General features: G+C 38.3%; 2 protein-coding genes across 3 annotated transcripts; one reads left to right on the top strand and one right to left on the bottom strand.

The window, feature by feature from the left end:
- The first annotated feature begins 5235 nt into the window (after positions 1–5235).
- LOC115949996 (putative FBD-associated F-box protein At5g56820) lies at positions 5236–10859 on the top strand. Its single transcript, XM_031067251.1, has 3 exons — positions 5236–6027; positions 6115–6258; positions 10737–10859. The coding sequence occupies exons 1-3, from the start codon at positions 5236–5238 to the stop codon at positions 10857–10859; spliced, it is 1059 nt and encodes a 352-aa protein (XP_030923111.1).
- A 5519-nt stretch (positions 10860–16378) lies between these two features.
- Positions 16379–19058, bottom strand: LOC115994236. 2 transcript variants are annotated; one of them, XM_031118299.1, is made up of 4 exons: positions 17795–19058; positions 17525–17698; positions 17058–17446; positions 16379–16974 (listed from the first exon to the last, which is right to left on the bottom strand). In XM_031118299.1, the coding sequence occupies exons 3-4, from the start codon at positions 17157–17159 to the stop codon at positions 16459–16461; spliced, it is 618 nt and encodes a 205-aa protein (XP_030974159.1). In that variant the 5' UTR covers positions 17160–17446; positions 17525–17698; positions 17795–19058; the 3' UTR covers positions 16379–16458. Both variants share the same exon structure in this region; 1 of them encodes a protein (XP_030974159.1).
- Between the last annotated feature and the right edge of the window lie 655 nt (positions 19059–19713).

The raw sequence follows: 19713 nt of genomic DNA, 5'->3' as shown, positions 1-19713 counted from the left end.
TTCCACTTGACAAATATTGACGTTGGACAAGAGGGAACAAGCAAAATCAGATTTAAAACTATCGGTCTCTAATCTGTGTAGCGCTAAGATTTAAGGATTAGGGTTAGGTTTTAATTGAGGAAGATTGCATATAAAAAGAATTACTAGGGTTTCTAATGAGGAAAAAGAATAGTGGGGTTTGTGGATGAAACAAAGGGGAAAAATCAAGATTTGGGTTGTTGTTTTAGGGCTGTGAACAATAAGGTTAAATTTGATCTTTATACAAGCTTTTAGGCTAAGGGTGCAACCATGGAGTTAAAGATTGACATTTCCATGCAAAGATTTTTTTTTTTTGCAAAAATACTATTTTAGTTATTAGATTTTGAGGTTATAATCAATTTAATCCCTACATTTTAATAATAGTTAATTTGATGTATGTTATTTTCAATTTACAGTTAATTTTGTTTCTACCATTAACTCACTAACGGAAAAAGCATATATAGCACACTTAAAACCTACATGCCTAATAAAATAAAAATACTAATAAATTTTTTTAATAAAATTTAAAAATTGTTTCATCATATTTAAATAAAAAAATTAAAATGACTAAAAATAAAATCTTAATTTTTTTTTTTTCGCACTTTCATTTCTATTTTTGCAGTTTCTTCTCTTTCTTGCAGGGGCGGAGCCACCTATAACATGGCCCCCCCAAAACTATTGTAATCCTTTGTAATATTATATTAGTTTGAGGTAAAAAAAAAATCTGGGCTTCTACACCTCCCCCACCACCCCACCCCCCCCAAAAAAAAATTTAAGCCCAAGTTCATGGTTTGTATTTTCTTTCCTTTGAAATCTGCAATGTACAGCCAGTTCAATCCACTGTTGGTTTCTCAAATTAATAGACCCCCGCCCAAATAAAACATAGCCTTTTACCAAAACCTATAATAAATGCCTAGCTGGCTTGAGCCCTTTCTGTGTATATTTTAAGAATATACAAGATTGCATTGTGTTCTTTGTATATTCAATTGTTAAAGTGCAATGTACATAGTGCACTGTTCAAACTTATGAGGTTTTTTCCCCCACAAATTTGATCTTTTTCTGATCCTGTTACTTTTTCTCTAGCTAATTTTATCTTTTACTATTTGGATCTAGTTGCTTGATAAGTTGTGCTAACATTAATTTGTTTTTAGAAGAGAATTTGGGCTGCCATAGACATAAGATTTATTCATTTTTTAAAAACGAATTGAAAAAGAAATTGCTAAGAATTGCCCTATAGAATTCATAATAAATGATTTTTTTTTTTTAATGAAGGATCGACGTTGAGCATAACTTTTATACAGGAGATGCCAAGTTTTTATTTTTTTATTTTTTTTAATTTTAATTTTGATACATGTTTATAGCAAATTAGAAAAAATTTGTCCACTCATTTGAGTTTAGATGTATTATTATATTTTAAATTTTGTCATCTTATTTACAATACATTTATGAATTATGACGAACATACAAAATATATAACTTGGCCCTTCTATGTAGAAAATCCTGGCTACACCCCTGTTTTTTTGGCAACCAAACACAATAGTCGCTCAAATATTTCTCTCTTAAAAGCTTTCACAATCTTGGACCTATCATTTCTCACTCTCTCATTGATTCTACTTCTTATTCTGAACCAATACATTAACAGTGGATACCTCAGAGCTACGAGGACCTCAACATATCCAACACAGAGTTTGAGTGGAAGAAACGCTGTGAAGGCTCAAACCAAAAAAGCCCTGAATCAAATCCAAATCCCAAGACGAACTCGATTCCAAACTCAAAAATAGTACCCCTCCTTCCTCTTCGTTTTTGCAAAACCCATATTCCAAGAGTTTATTAGATTTAATGGATTCATCTAGGGGTAAACTAATTTGGCAAGGAAAAAAAAAAGTTTAATTTTTTAGATTTTAAATTTTATATAATTTTAGGTGATTTAATTACATAAAATAATTAGATCCACATCCACACGATATCATTTCATTGGACCAACCACATGTGGTAGGTTTAGGTGTCATTTAACGGACACATTAGCATCTTTCTAATAGAATGACTGCCAATCAAAACAAACCATATCGTTAGAGACAAATCAAATTTTTAAACAGGGCAAGATCCAAAAACCCTTATTAAGGCCCAAACGATGTGTTTTGTCCTTTAAATAAAATATAAAAAAAGCCAGAAATATTTTTCTAGTCCTTACATTTTGGCTCCATTCCCATTTTGATTAATACTTTTCTATTTTACCACTTTTAGTCTTTAAGATGAAAAACGCATTTCATTTTGGTATCTACCGTCATCTCACTAACGGAAATTACTTACGTGGTAAACAACATGCACTTTTGGCACATAGAATGCCTACATGGCCTTTAAAATTAATAATAAAATTTTTATTTAGCATTTAAATAATGCCACATCAGCATTTTAAATATTAAAAAAAGCTATGTTATTTTTTTATTAGAAAAAAAGCTACTTTAGAAGAACAATTTAGACAAAATTATAAAGTTGTTTCTCAAAAAAAAAAAAAAAAATCTAAACTTATGATTTATTTAAAAATAAATTAAAATAAATTTTTTTTTCTTTTCATTAATTTTTCGGAAGAACATGTTCATGTTCTTTGTGTTCTTCCCCAAAACATTATTGATCATGTTCATGGCAAATTAATCCTTTTTTTTTTCTTGTACTTTCTTTATAACCAAACACATCAAAATTCAAAAGTCGGATCAAACAATAATCAACCAATTAATATCAATAGATCTGCATACCAAAAATTTGAACCAAACATTCACTAACAAAAATCAACAGATCTGCATCCTTTTTGTTCACAAAATCAACACCAATCTCCCAATTAGAAAACCACCAATCCACCAAAACACAAAATCATATCCAACTTGGAAACACAAAATCATATTCACCACAAACCCATAAACTCATATCAACAAAAATCACAACCCAAAAACCCACCATCGGAATTCGCCACCACCTATCTCCACTGCAATCTCTACCACCAACCTGAGAGATAGAGATTAAAGAGAGAGACCCACCGATTTAAGAGAGAGACACTGATTTGAGAGAGAAAAAGAAATAGAAACAAAGGTAGAGTCTTGTATTTGAAGATGAGTCAGCGAGAGAAAGGTGTTGGATAAATGGGTTATTGTTTTCAATTAAAATTAAAATTGAGAACATGATATTTGGGGAAGAACTCCGGTGAAGAACATGACCAAAAAAATGATGAAAAGAAAAGAATATCTTATTTTAATTATTTTATTTTATTTTATTTATTAAAAATCATAAGTTTAGAATTTTGTTTTAATTGTTTTTTTTTTTTGACGTGGCATTATTTAAATGCTAAATAATTTTTTTTATTTAATTTTAATGGCCACATAGGTGTTTTGTGTGCCAACTGTGTACTCTGTTTATCACGTAGGTTAGTGAGATGATGGTAGGAACCAAAATGTAACATTTTTTTTTTTTTTTTTTTCATTTTGGGACTAAAAGTGGTAAAATAGAAAACTAGGAACCAAAATGGGAAGGGGGTCGAAATGTAGAAACAAAAATTGTATTTCCTCAAAAAAAGAAAAAGAAAAAAGATATACAAAATTTATACTTGTGGGACTAGAATCTCTCTCTCTCTCTCTCTCTCTCTCTCTCTCTCTCTCTCTCTCTCTCTCTCTCTCTCTATATATATATATATAGCCAAAGCTTGGAGAAAATCCAATTAGATTTTAATTAGATTATCAATTTTGTGTCATGTGTCAAATTTAATTTTTGATTTTGTGCCAAGTGAATTATTGAGTATAAAAATTGAAGAGTCCAAATCCTATTAGATTCTAAATTGGATTTCAATTAGAGTCCAATTTTCCTCTACATGTTCATCTAAATTTTTAATTTTTATGGCAAGTGAATTATTGGGTACAAAAACCAAAGAGTTTAGAACCAATTAAATTCTAAATTATATATATATATATATATATAATGAGAAACCATTACATATTTTAGAAATGTACGGTTTAAAAAAGAATATAAGCTAATATTATGTATAATTTGAACCGCGTTTCAAAAAAATATATAATTTGAACGGTGATTGTTTTTAATTGTACTTGTGCATATGCATGGGGCTACACACTAGTGATAAAAAAATAAAAAATACTTAGGTACTCTCAGAGTACAGGAATGGCAATGGGTTGGAGCGGGCTGAAGGATGGGGTCTTTGCCCCTCCCCCACCCCACACGGCGGGAAAAATTTTCTTACCCCATTCCCGCCCATTGGGGCCTTGCAAAACCCCGCCTCAACCCGTAAAATTCTACATATCTCTCACAAAGATAATATAGAATAATGGGAAAGACAAAAAAATTTACATGAATAAAATGAAAGAATGAGTTTTAAACTTCCAAGCCGAATAAAGTATATGTTAGCTGAATAAAAAATTACATGAGTACAAAGTTCAATATAGGTTAGATGTTTATTAGTAGATTATGAAAATGTCTATCAATGTAGGTTAATGTATGTATGTTTGTTTAAATAGTAATGTTTTAGGGCATGAAAAATTTACAATTTAACCCTTCTCAACGTGGGGTGAGGTGAGGCAGGGTGGATCTAAAAAGTCTAAACTTATCTCCGCTCTGCCCTATGATGCAGGACCAAAATCTCGCTCTATTCCCGTCCCACCACCTTTGTGGGGAGGGGATAGCCAATGCAAGATGAAGCAAGGTGGGTCAAGCGGAGTCCCTAGTAGAGTTTAGTAAAATAGTGCTAATTTATCTCAAATTTATAATAAACTTCACCATAAATTTAATGAGTGAATTCTACCATGAATGTAAGAGGAGTGAACATTGTTTTCTTTGCTATGAGAGAAACCTAAGAATTTCTCTAAATAAATAAATAACAAGCAAAACAAAAACTCAGCGTTTCAGCGAAATAGGGCATCAGTAAATTATCCTTCTTGGGCTCTGCCTCACGGATCTCTTCCTTCACAACCCTTCTCCTATACAAAAGTTTTGAACCGACTTTCTCCAAAAAAAGAAAAGAAAAAAAAAGGGGGTTTTGCACCGACTTCAAATCCTTTATATCTCTCTCTCAGGAAATTCAAACCAAAAACCAAAAATCAAAAATCACTGCCTCTCCGTGACTTTGGATTCCCAATCCCAAAAGAAGTACTTGTTTTTTGGGTAACTTCAAATCCTTCACTTTAACCCAACAAATACTTCTTCTTCATCTTACTTACCTTCATGGCCAACTCCTCTATATCGAAACGCCAGAAACTCTATTGTAGAGAAGAAACAGTGGGTGCGGATAGGATCAGTGATCTTCCGGATTGTCTTCTCATTCACATCCTTTCATTCCTCAGAACCAAACAGGCCATCCAAACTAGCAGGTTGTCAAGTAGGTGGAAACTCCTCTGGACTTACGTCCCAAAACTCAACCTCGACATTGACAGTTTTTCAAAGTTTGAGTGTGATAAAGTTGGTTCGATTATCAACTTTGAATGCTATGTGTCCCAGGTTTTGGCTAAACACAAAGCAAAGTACCTCCGAAATTTTCGCTTGAAACACAAGTTATATCACCAGAAACGTCTTGACAGATGGATTTCCACCTTTACTACTTCTGCTCTTAACCTCCAGGAACTTGATCTCCAGATTTTCAATTTTCCTACTCCTACTCCTGCTACTCCTACTCCTACTGACTTCTTTTGGAAGTTGCCACATAGCATATTCTATTGCAACAAATTAGTAGTTCTGAAAATAGAAGGGCACATTGTTCTCGATCCTTCGTCTTCATCATCCTTTCAACTCAACACACTGAAGATACTGCGTCTTGAAAGTATTACTTTCGCAAATCGCGACTCTTTCGTGACACTCCTCTCTTTTTGCCCAGTCCTTGAAGATTTGACCTTGATAATATATGATTATAAGGAATTCAATTTTAAAATTTGTGTACCTACTTTGAAAAGATTAAGTGTCTCCTATCTAAATAACGAACTCAAAATAGACACCCCATCTCTTGAGTACTTTGATTTTGAGGTAATGTCATCCTTATTTCTTTTTTGTTCTAACCATTGTTACAAGCTTTTATATATGTTGTTGTCCTTAAAATCTCTCTTCCTGCAGTGTCAACGCAGCTATGGTTCGATTTGTCCAACCAGGTTCCAGAATTTGGTCTGCCTGGTTTTCAAATATAATGGGCATAACTTGAGTGTGCTAAAGGCGTTGCTCCTACTGGCTCCTAATCTACGAGTTGTTTTAGTTGATAAGGTTAGTTTAGTTAATCAAAGGATTTTTTATTTATTTATATACTTTTCCCTAAATTTAAATTATTTATCTGTTGTCATAAGAAGTACCATAACCATGTGTCGTGTCATCATCAGATTGATACAGGTCGTACACAGAAATTATACTGGACCGTGCCACCAAAAGATCCTAATTCTTTTTTATCACACCTTACAACATTTTACTTTAGAGGATATAAAGGATTAAAACATGAAGTGGATTTTGTAAAATTTATTCTAGAGGAGGCAAGAGTCTTGAAGGCAGTGAGAATCGAAGTTCATCATCATTCTAAGTTGAAGAGTGTTTTTGAGGAACTATCCATATTCCCAAGGCGCTCTAGCACATGTCTACTTTCAGTTAAATAAGGCATGGGTTTGATATCTCTCTCTAAACTAATTTATAAATGGTAGTCATCAATAAACTCCATAGGCATGTTACAAACTTTTTTTTTTTTTTTTATGGTAAATTATAAATCATTCCCTATTAACTTGAACATGCTTTCAATTTCCTTTCAAGTTCTTTTTCCCCCCTTCATTTTAGCCGTTTGAATTATAAATCATTCCCTTTGTTTCTTGGGTTTGGTGAAACCTTTGTGCAAACGCCTTCATAAGAAAGGCATAGTTCTATTTGAAATTACGCTAAGATATCGATAAAAAGGAAAAGCTTCTAGATATACTTGAAGCATACTGGATCTTTCAGTTGGTTGCCTAGTTGTAACAATTGAAATGGTAAAATAATTAAGTGTGTCTATTCAAAGTTTGGACTATAGAAAAAAAAGAGTAAGTTATGTGTACTCCATAGGGGTTAGATATGCTTCTAATGCACTTTGAGTAGAAGAAATGATAAAGCCAAATCTCGAAGGTAAAATTTTTTGGGAGCTTTCTTTTTTTATTGGTTTGTCTTTATTAGATAGTTGTATGTCCTTTGTTCGTTGATGTGCTTCCTGATTCGTGGAGAAAAGGTTCTTAGTCTACACCTACAAATCTCGGTGCTTCTTGTACAACCTGTTTTCCCTCTCAACTCTTTCTTTTTTATCCATGCCACAAGCTCGAAGTTTACGGAATCAAAAGTTGAGTTGCTTCCTTTTTCTGTTGTCAAGCTTCTTCCCAGTTTCTACTTCAGTGACATCATTACTAGCTCTTCCCCCTCCCCATTCTGTATTTATATATGTTTTAAATGTTGATTAAATATATGTTGGGTTGAACTACAATGATCGAATGAGCAACTTTATCACATTGCTGGCTTAAAAGCATCGATCTAGTGATGTTGGCAGGCATTTGTGATCTTTCTTGGCGCATTCTATTTTTGTTTTAATCCGAATAAGAAAACCTATTTTTTAGTAGTTGATTGCATTCAATATATCAGAATTGTTGCGAGTTCTGCTTGCCTACCCTTTCAAGTATTGGGGTCTACTTTCTCATCAGATTGATTTTGTGTATCTTATTGGCTATTGCTACTCTTTGCCTACCCTTTCTAGTATTTGAGGTTTCTCATTACGCCGATTTGTGTAGTTTATTGTTTCTCTAGCTTGCTATTAGGGTCTTTTGGGTAAAGAAACACTTGACTAATACTATTTTTAATTTTATATCACTATAAAAGTTAAGAGAATACTCTTTTCTAGTTTATAGGTTGAAAGGTTTTTGTTGTGTATATTGGGATGATAAGAGCATCTACATCAGAATGTGGAAATTTTTTTCCATTTTGCACATCTAAAACCTACTTTTTCTATTTTACACACCTATTTTTACAAAACATCCACATTTTTGTCTATTATACATATTTATTCAAATAAAATATTCATTTCTTTAACAGTGTCATCTCTCTCATAGACCCAACACAACCCACACATGGGCATCTCTCATAGACCTGAAACAACCCAAACAACTACACAACCACCATCGGAACAATCGAAACCCACACAAGATCGACACCAGCAACCAATCGGAACCCACACAACCCAAAGAACAACCCAACAGAAATAGCCCACCACAACAGAAAAATAACCAGCAACCAACAGATCGACGATGGGAAAAAACCAGAAAAAACCTAGCAACTAACAAATCAGCGATGGGAAAAAACCAAAAAAAAATCAAGCAACCAACAAATCGGCGATGGGGAAAAAAACCAGAAAAAACCCAATAACCAACAGAACGACGATGGGGCTTGGGTCAGCGAGAGAGTTGATCTGATGAAATGAGAGAGAGTTGATCGGTGAGAAAGGAAATGAGAAAAAGAGAGTGAGGTGAGTCAAAGGTAGAGAGAGGAGAGAGAAAAAAGAATAAAAAAATCATTTACACGGTGAACAGTAACCGTGCATATATGCACGGTTACTTTCATTTATACATCCATGGTGTATATTTGCATATTTTTAAAAAGACTGATGTGGGTGTTTTTTGTATTAGAATGTGCAAAATTGAGGACTTTTTGCATTTTACACATTTTTGCAACCACTGATGTGGTTGCTCTAAGGCTATTGTCCATGTACCTAATATATAGCAAAATGCTAAAAATAATATATATTTTTGTTTTACAACCTAATGAATCAATGAATGTGATTCGTTGACTTTAATAGCATAATAAATATGAATGTCTCAATAACTTTTCTTTTCTTTTTTTTCCTTTCTGTCGCATGAGTTTTGTAATGTAATAAAAAATTTGTAGTATACCCAACATTAATCAAAGTTTAAAGACATAAGTTACATAATCATCTTAAAGGCATAATGAAAAACCTACAAACTTTCAAATATTTTTAAAACACAACTCTTCGATTGCTCGAATAGCTTTGAACAACCTTGTTAAAAAAAAAAGAAAAGAAAAAAAAAAGCCCCTAAGAAATAGTTTTTATTTTATGAGTCTGGTTCATGAGATTTCCATTATAATCCTAGTGTCCCACATAGATTAAGTGTAAGTTTAACCATATATTTATAAGCTCCTAAGCACCCTCCCCTTGCAAGCCAATTTTTAAGGGTGGGTTCTACCCATGGGTTTGTAACATTTAGTATCAAAACCAACTACCACGTCGAGTAATCAAATATAGCTCATTGAGTATGTGATTAAATGAGTTGCGATTTTGTAGTCAGATCTTGGAAGGGGTGACTTGGAGGCTAGATTAAAATAACTGATAGGTGAGTGGAACTGCCAAAAAAAGAGAAAGGGTTACCATTGGGTTAGTGTCGATAGCGTGAGTTGTCATGGATGTCGGTTGTGGAGCGTGGTGGTATGATATAAACCTAGTGTCCCATATGGATTAAGTGTAAGTTTAACAATATGTTTATAAGCTCTTGGGCACCCCTCCTTGCAAGCCAGTTTAAGTTGATTTTCAAGGGTGACTTATACCAATGGGTTTGTATCATTTGGTAGAGCCAAGCACCATGTCAAGTAATTGGAAGTAGCTCATTAAGTATGAGATTAAATGAGTTGTGGTTTTTTAGTTAGATCTCGAAAGGAGGAACTTAGAGGCTAAATTTTATGTTATGATCTCAGTGTCCCACATGAATTAAGTATAACCATGTGTTTATAAGCACTTGAGCATTTTCTCCTTGCAAGCCGGTTTATGTTCGTTTTCAAGAATGAGTACTACTTATGGGTTTGTATAATTTGATTTCAGAGCTAACCACCATGTCGAGTAATCGGTCGTAACTCATTGAGTATGAGATTTAATGAGTTGCAGTTTTGTGGTCGGATCTTAGAGGAGGCAATCTAGAGGCTAGATTAAAATAACTAATAGGTGAGTAGAGCCACTAAAAAGAGAAAGGACTACCATCGCCACTAAAATGAGAAAGGACTACCATCAGGTTAGTCCCACATGGATTAAGTGTAAGCTTAATCATGTGTGATGATCCCGATTATACCTTTGTCTATAGGAAGACACAATGACGAGGACAATTCTAGGAACCGTCCAACCAGTGATTGTCATCAGGCTAGAACAGACTCGTCCATCCTTAATCATTGATGAAGCATTATAAAGCAATGATGAATTTCTATACCGCTGGGGAGATAACCCACCATCAATGTTCTATGAAGGCGTTATGGATATGAGAATAAAATCACCATTAAGTTAGCCCCAACAGCTAGAAGGAAGAGGAAAACACTTGTATAAATACTTACCCATAAGGTCTAAAAGACAGGTACACATACACTTAAAACACACTACATCTGACATTCTATTATTCTAGCCATTTCTAACTTTGGCATCGGAGGCCCTGTGGTAGGTGCCACACCGATGACCATGTTCTTTCTCTTTTCATAGCTTGACTTGTTGCAGGATCAGGATTAGTTGAGGACGACTCCCTTCTGGATGAACATTTCTACTGACAATCTGAGCATCATCAGTTTGGCGCCGTCTATGGGGACTTAGCGATTCTTGAGCACCCAGTTCGAGAACACAGCTCCACTCCCAACAATAAGTTCAGATGGAGTCTAGCACTAACCCAGATCTTGCCGCACTGGTTTTACAAATTCAGTCACTTGTAGCCACTGTGGAAAAGCTTATTAGGCAGAATCAAGAGATGATGCAGTGGCTGCAACAGGAAGGTAATCGCCCAGAGACCAATAGGGACGATGAGGGGGATAGTCACAGGAGGTGACCTAGCACCCCAGAAGATGCGAGCTCAGATCTTTTCAGGGAGATGAGAAAGGAGATGGACGAACTGAGAAATGCCATCAAGGGAAAAACAAATCAGAGTCTGAATAAAATGGTCAGAAAAATGGACTAACCTTTCACCTTAGCTGTCCAGGAATGCCCGGTGCCTTCCAAGTTTCGTTTACCTCAGCTCGAGCCCTTTGACGGATTAAAGGATCCACTAGACCACCTCAACACCTTCAAAACAATTCTGGGTCTCTAGCAGCCCCCTGATGAGATCTTATGCCATTCATTTCCTACCACCCTCAAGGGGGCAGCCCGGGAATGGTTCACCAAGCTACTAGCGTCCTCTATTGACAACTTCGAGCAGCTAGGCAGCACCTTCGTTCGTCACTTTGTTGGTGGGCAGCGCCTCAAAAGACAGAACGACCATTTGCTCACCATCAAGCAAGGAGAGAAAGAAACCTTGAGGTCCTATGTGACATGTTTCACTCGAGGAACTTTGGAGGTGAACGAAGCAGACGACAAAGTACAACTAACAGCCTTTAAGACTGGGTTAAAGTCTAGGGATTTCGTGGTCTCCTTGGCAAAAAACCCCCCCTAAGACGATGGCAGAGGCGCTTCTGAAGACACAAATGTACATGAATGCTAAGGACGCCCTAGCAGCCATAGATAGGATAGAGAAACTCAACGAAAAGAATAAAGAAAAGGAAGACGACCGAAAAGGACAAAAAAGGGATCGAGCGGACCGGCAGAATGCTGAAGGAAGTAGACGCAGGGATGACAAAAACCCTCGTCTAATAAAAGTCACGCCTCTAGTGATGCCGAGACTTGAAAGAGCAGATAGAAGAACTTATACGGAAGGGGAAATTACACAAATACATGAAGAAAGGAGATTCTAGTAGGTACAGGGATGGAAGTAGAGATCAACACGAAGTTTCTCAGAGAGACAAGGATAACCTACCACCTCATCCACAAAGTGCAATAGGGGAAATAAAAACCATCATAGGGGGGCCGTCCACGGGAGGGTCGTTCAAATCCCTCAAGAAATCATACCAAAGACAGGTGAACAGTGTCCATAGCCTACCTCCTCTGAAGCAAGGACGGGTTGACCAAGACATGTATTTTTCAAAAGAAGATGTCAGAGGAGTAAAACAGCCTTATGATGACCCGTTGGTTATTATGATCATGATTGAAGGATTCAACACCAGAAGGGTTCTGGTTAACAACGGGAGCTCGGCAAACATTATTTACCTTTCTGCATTCCAGCAGTTAAAAGTGGACCCAAAGAGACTTCGTCCTTTCGAGTCCCCTCTCGTCAGTTTCAGTGGACATAAGGTGTATCCTCGGGGAATAGTGACACTAACGGTCACAGCTGGCTCTCATCCCCTTCAGGTAACAAACAAGCATAATTTTTTGGTAGTAGACTCACCTTCATCCTACAATGTGATTATAGGACGACCTACCCTCAATCGCTGGAAGGCAGCCACTTCCAACCTATTGCTTGAAAGTGAAATTCCCAACAGAATAGGGGGTTGATAAGAGGAGATAAGAGGAGATCAGATGTTGGTAAGGGAGTGTTATCAGGCAGTCCTAACCTCAAAGGAGAACCACAGGTGGGTGATTCAAGACAAGACTCAAGAAATCGTTAAGAAGCTAGAAATGATAAAGTTGGTCGAACGAGATTCTACAAAGACGATTCGGGTAGGGACGAGCCTAAATCCCTAGACGAAGAAAGAGATCGTTGGCTTCCTGAAAGATAGTCTGGATGTTTTCGCATGGAGCCATGAAGAAATGCCGGGTATACCACCCAACATCATCCAACACCACCTAAAAGTAGACCCCGAGAAGAAACCTGTCCAACAAAAGAGAAGAGTTTTTGCCCCTAAACAGAACAAAGCCTTCATGGACGACGTGAACAAACTGCTCGCTGCTAACTTCACAGGGAAGTCTATTATCCCGAGTTGTTGACCAATGTCGTCATGGTCAAAAAAGCGAATGGGAAATGGAGAATGTGCGTTGTCTTCACTAATCTAAATAATGCCTGCTCGAAGGACAACTTTCCCTTACCCAGAATCGACCAATTGGTAGACTCAACTGTCTGGCACAAGCTTCTTACCTTCATGGACGCATTTTCTGGGTACAACCAAATACAAATGGCTAAGGAAAATCAGGAAAAAACAGCCTTCATCACTAGCCAGGGGCTCTACTGCTACAGAGTCATGCCTTTTGGTTTGAAGAATGCAGGAGCCACATATCAGAGATTGGTAAACCAGATGTTCAGCAAGCAGATTGGGAGGAACATAGAAGTGTATGTTGATGATATGCTCCTTAAGAGTAAAGAAGAAGAGAGTCACCTGGATGATCTCAAGGAGACATTTAACACGCTCAGACAGTACAGCATGAAGCTAAACCCGTCCAAATGTGCCTTTGGAGTCTCCTTAGGGAAATTCCTCGAGTTCATGGTGTCGCAAAGAGGGATAGAGGCAAACCCTGAGAAAGTGAGGGCTATCCTCGAGATGTCCTCTCCAAAGACGGTGAAAGAAGTGCAATCCCTTACAGGAAAAGTAGTTGCCCTTAATCGGTTCATCTCAAAGGCGACGGACAAGTGTCTTCCCTTCTTCAAGACCCTAAAAAAGGCCTTCGTATGGACAGAGGAATGTGAGACAGCATTCCAAGAATTAAAACGCTACTTGAGCAAATCCCCCACTCTTGAGTCCATCCAAGGAAGGAGACGATTTATTCTTTTCCCCGGTAGTATCCGTAACTGCAGTCAGCGCAGCCTTGATTAGGGAGGAGAACAGGATACAACTTCCAGTGTACTACATTAGTTAGGCTTTTCAAGGAGCTGAAGCCTGATACCTAAGGATAGAGAAGATTACCTTCGCTCTAATAGTGGTCTCAAGAAAACTCCGCCCATACTTTCAAGCTAACCCAATCATAGTAATGACGGACCAGCCTATTAAAAGAGCAATGAAAATACCTAAAGCTCTTGGACGAATGGTACAGTGGGTTATTGAGCTCAGTCAGTTTGATATAGAATACTACCCTCGGACGGCCATCAAGGCTCAAGTACTAGCAAACTTCATAGCAGAATTTACCGTTCCCGAACATGAAGAAAACCATGAAGAGCTTTAGACGATCCATACGGATGGCTCGTCGACCCAGAAGGGAGGTGGAGCAGGCGTCGTCATCACCTCCCCTGAGGGAGATGTTTTGAAGTATGGTGTCCAGCTCAGTTTCCCTGTAACTAATAACGAAGCAGAGTACGAGGCTATATTGACGGGACTAAGAATTGCCAGGGCACTTGGAGTTAAAAACATTTCATTGAGGAGTGATTCACAGCTCGTCATGGGGCAGGTCAGAGGAGATTTTGAAGCAAAGGAGACGAGAATGCAAAAGTATCTCAAGTTGACGAACCAGCTGATAAGCAACTTTGATCACGCAGAATTTGTTCAGATCCTGTGAAGCTAGAATGTTGAGGCTGACAAAGTCGCACGGATTGCATCCGCAGACGATTAATCAAGGGTAAATGATTGGAGACTGGAAGAACAAAATTTCCCTAGCATTAAAAAATTTCAAACCTTCGCTGTACACATTTACTCAGGGTGGACGAGTCCTATTCTGTCTTACCTTAAAGACGGACGGTTACCGTTGAACCTAGAAGAAGCCATGAAGATCAATAAACGAGTTGTCAGATTCACCATACTCAATGCCGAGCTCTACAAAAGGGGTTTTTCCCAGCCTTACTTAAGGTGCATAGAAGAGGAAGAAGCTAAGTATGTTCTAAAAGAAGTGCACAGGGGAATTTACGGCGACCACATGGGAGCAAAATCCCTCGTCTAGAAGATCATTAAGGCAGGTTATTTCTTGCCCATAATGCAGAAGGACGCAATGGATTTCGTTAAAAGATGTGACTGCTGCTAGAGGTATGGAAATGTCCAACAAGTCCCGGGGGAAAAGATGACGACCATTTCCTTACCCTGGCCATTCTCACAATGGGGAATTGACATTATGGGCCACTTACCACAGGGAAAGAGATAGATGAGGTTTTTACTCGTCGCGATAGACTACTTCACAAAATGGGTAGAAGTGGAAGCACTAGCAATGATCATAGAAGTAAAGGTACAAAATTTTGTTTGGAAAAATATTGTTTGCAGGTTCGGGATACCAAGGACGATCATTTTAGACAATGGTCGACAATTCAACAGCCACAGATTCAGGACGTTCTGCACGAACCTAGGCATTAAGAACAAGTATTCGTCACTAGGACATCCTCAGGCCAATGGATAGACGGAAGTAATGAATCGGACCTTGCTAAAGATCATCAAGACTCAGTTAGTAGGGGCAAAGGGAGCATGGCCCTAGGAATTACCAAGCATTCTATAGGCCTACAGAACTACAACTCGAATGCCAACAGGAGAGACGCCCTTCAATCTAACCTACGGAACAGAAGCAGTCATCCCGGTTGAAATAGGACTTACCAACCTCAGAACGAAGTTCTTCGACGAATAGAGTAACGACGACCAATTAAAACTAAACTTGGATTGCCTGGACGCAGAGACTGAGCCTCTCAAAGAATGACCAAGTACCAGTTGAAGATGGCTAAATACTACAATCAGAGGGTAAAGCTGAAAAGGTTCAACATTGGTGATCTCATCCTTTGAAAAGTAACTACTGCAACAAAAGACCCGACACAAGGCAAACTAGGGCCAACCTGGGAAGGACCGTATAAAACCGTCCACTATTCCCATCAGGGAAGCTACCATCTAGAGGATCTGGACGGGAACAAGCTACCTCGCCCTTGGAATGTGGAACATCTAAGGAGGTATTATGGACAGGAATTGTAATCCAACTGTATGCATTATCTCTTACTTTTTAATTAAATAAACGTATTATTCGGAGACCCATGTATTCTGGTTATCTTTCTCTTTCCCAAACTATGTATATAACCCGAAAAGCAAAGACATCGTCCAGAGAAAAATAAGACGATAAAATTCCTTAAGTGGATGTACATCGTCCAAGAAAAAATAAGATGATAAGATTCCTCAAGTGGATGTACATCGTCCAAAAGAAAGAATAAGATGATAAAATTCCTTAAGTGGATGTACATCGTCCAAGAAAAAATAAGACGATAAGATTCCTTATGTGGATGTACATCATCCAAAGAAAAAATAAGATGATAAGACTCCTTAAGTGGTGTACATCGTCCAAAAGATTTCTTAAGTGGATGTATTCCGCTCAAGTTAAAGATAAAAAGTTTCACGAACGTCGTCCAAGTAAAGGACGACCAAGTCCACATTTGGACAAATTTCTTCAAGTCCCTAAAAGGACAAGAATAAGCAAAAATATCAGCAAAAATTATCTAAGTCCACAAAAGGACAAAAGGCACATTCTGAATAAGACAATAGTCAACAAGAAGTGCATGCAAGACGAATAAAGATGAAGGCATTAACATAAAATTATTCAAAAAGCCCCAAAACCAGGGGAACATTCAGATATGAGTTGTCCAGTGGCCTTAAAACATACAAGGCATTTTCCAAAAGAAAAAAAAAAAAGAAAAAAAAAAGAAAAAGAAATTTCTTCTTCAAGAGACAACGGGTTCAAGTTAGTGGAGCATTGTCTTCATCCTTATCAGCCTGAGAAGGGTCCGCACCAATAGACATTGCAGCTTGAGCTGCCAGGGCCGCTTTGTCCTCTTCAATTTCCTTATCAACAGCCTCAAAGTCTAAATCCTCCAAATTAGTCCCTGGGCCATGTTTAATCAGGTACCTCCTCAGTAGTTTGAAGCCTTTAAAATACCATTGAAATAGAATGGTATTATACTCATCAGTAGATTGAAAGGCAAGGACGGCCTTAGCAACGACAACCTTCATCCTTTGACCAGCTGAGGTAAGAACCTCGTCCTTCTGCTTCACCAGCTGTTTCTCGGAATCCAGCTGCTTAGTCAAAACCTTGAGTTGCTCTATAGAAACGTTGTTGGTGTCCATAGCATTAATCAAGTCTTTCCGTAGTCCTGAAGCCTTGGCCTTTAGCGCCTCCACCTTTGAATTGGCCACGACGACCTTTTCCTCATTTGCCAGATACTGGGTGGTGATGTGCATAATTTCCCCCAATACCTAACAACCAAGGTAGCCAAAGTTAGCAAAGAAAGTTAAAATCTTAAGGACGAGGAAGAAAGGGATAAAAGTAGGACAGTTACCTGCACGAGCTTGTGAACGTGACGGCTCACCATCTTATGGGAAGGCACACTTGAAATCTCTTTCATCTCCCCAGGAGTAAGGAGCTCGTTTGCACGGTCCATAGCTACTCCAGCGTCCTCCCAAACACTAAAGCCTACCTTTTGTTTCCCTTTGTCTCTCGTCTTTCACTTTTTTGAAGGACGGACAACTTCTTCGATTGAAATACCGAGAGAAGCTGCCTGACCTTCGTCCAGATCTGGGGTAGGAGTGGACGAGTCTCTCTCCATTGTCTCTTTTTCCTTTTCCTTGTCTATAATTCTCAACTTTTTTTGTCCGATGGCAGAAAGGGGTTCGTTCTTCTTCCCCTTAATCTTAGCATACATCTCCTTGTTAAATTTTGTCGTCATCTCTGCACCAAGAAGAGTAAAGTTAATCTCAATAAAAACAAGAAGAGATGATCTTACATAAGATAACTCAAATAACTCACGTTTTTTCTATTCCTGGTCAATTGCACGAAGGACGTAATCTGATGGCTCCGACCCCAAACAATGATGAGCTAAAGTGCGTGGATCAACCAGCTCGTCAAAATCATCAATAGTACTCACGTACTTGATGGCCTCTTGAACCCTCTCTTTGAACTTCTCTTCAAGCTCTGGACGCTCTTTCATACAAGACAGAAAAATAGGCAAGGTTAGAATGATGACCAATATAAACAAAAGGTTGAAAAAGGAAAACATCTCATGGGAGGCAAACGCACCAAGCTGAGGGGTCTCCCACCGGCGCAGCAACCTAGGGACATCCCCCCAAAAGTCATCAGAAAGAGTCTCCCAACCATCGCTAGACACGAAGAAAAACCTAGACTTCCAGTTACAGAAGGACGATGGAAGATCAACGACAGGACGAGACTTCTTATTCCAGGGTACAAACTCGTAATACCCAAGCTCCTTGGATTCTTTCAAACGGTAGAGATGGACGAACTCGCTAAGCGTGATCATATCCCTGTTAGCTATGATCATCCAAATCACCATGCAGCTTATGACGATTCTCCACGAATTTGGCATAAGCTGCCTCGGAGCAAGGTTCAAGTAGTGAAGAAGCTCCATGATGAATGGATGGACGGGAAATCTGAGACCACACAGAAACACAGCCTCATAGAAACATACCTCTCCATAAGCAAAGGCATAAGCCTTCTCACCCTTCCTAGGAAGACGAGCCCTAGTCTCATCAGGAAATTGGAATCTGTCCCTAAATTTATTAAAAACCTCTATCTTCAAGGAACACTTTTCTTTGAGAGCATGGAAAGAACGAAGTTTATCAGAAGCAGAAGGATGAGAGGACAAAGGCGCACCAGAAGGCGCAGAAGTAGTCGTATCTACCCTTGCTCCAACCATGCCTACATCAGAGGACGAATTCCTCTCTAGATTGTCTGATCCCACCTCGGACCCCATATTTTCCCCACTTAAAGCCTTTCTAATGGATTTAAACCAAATTAGAGAGTTATGCAACAGTGGGTACAAGTCACTCAACACCAAACCTAGACCACTACCAGCCACACAAAATCCCCAATATGTGGATACGGATCACTAGATGGAAAAGCACCTAACATATCACTACGGGAATCTACCAACGCCCCTAAGCAAGCAAATAAGAAGGCGATGGAGGGTGAAGTGCGCCTAATTTCAGAAGAATCCACCATTGAAGAAAATAACAAAACCCAAAAAGGAAAATAGGAGAACAAGAAAAAGGAATACAAATGAAACTTAGAAAGGAAAGGGAGTAAAAAAAGGGCGTACCTGAAAATAAGGGAGGAACTAAGAAGACTAAGAGCAAAATGCACAACCGAGAAGTCAGAAAAACCAATTGCAAAAAAGAAAGTGAGGAAGTGAGAAGGGAAAAGCAAAGATTAAAACTTTTACCTTGAAAAGTGCGGGAAATCTAAAAAGGCTTCATCGAAAACAGGACTCATCAAACAATCAGAGGGAGACACGTGGCCACGATGTGTGCCACGCCGCCACGGAGCAATCAATGTGGGAGCAGAACCCTAAGCACCCCAACTACCAAAAAAAAAAAAATTCTCATATTCCTTTGATCATCCAAACTTCGAATGACCTCGGAATAAGGGGGCAGCTGATGATCCTGATTATACCTTCGTCGTCAGGTTGGAACAGACTCGTTCGCCCTTAATCATTGATGAAGTGTTACAAAGCAATGATGAATTTCTATACCATTGGAGAGATGATAACCCACCATCAATGTTCTATGAAGGTGTTACAGATACAAGAATAAAATCACCATTAAGGCAGCCCCAACGGCTAGAAGGAAGAGGAAAACACTTGTATAAATACCTACCCATAAGGTCCAAAAAACAGGTACACATACACTTAAAACACACTACATCTGACTTTCCATTTTATAGCCATTTCTAACTTTGGCATCGGAGGCCCTGTGGTAGGCACCACATCAGTGACCACGTTCTTTCTCTTTTCATAGCTTGACTTGTTGCAAGATTAGGATTAGCTGAGAACGACTCCCTTCTGGACGAACATTTCTACTGACGATTTGAGCATCATCAATGTGTTTATTAGCTCTTACGCACCCTCTCCTTGCAAGCTAGTTTTCAAAGATGAGTTTTATCCATGAGAGTTGCGGCTTTATGGTTGGATCTCAGAGGGGGTG

The sequence above is a fragment of the Quercus lobata genome, chromosome 6 (genome assembly GCF_001633185.2).
Source record: "Quercus lobata isolate SW786 chromosome 6, ValleyOak3.0 Primary Assembly, whole genome shotgun sequence".
Taxonomy (NCBI): Eukaryota; Viridiplantae; Streptophyta; class Magnoliopsida; order Fagales; family Fagaceae; genus Quercus; species Quercus lobata.
This window is presented reverse-complemented; position numbering and strand designations above follow the sequence as displayed.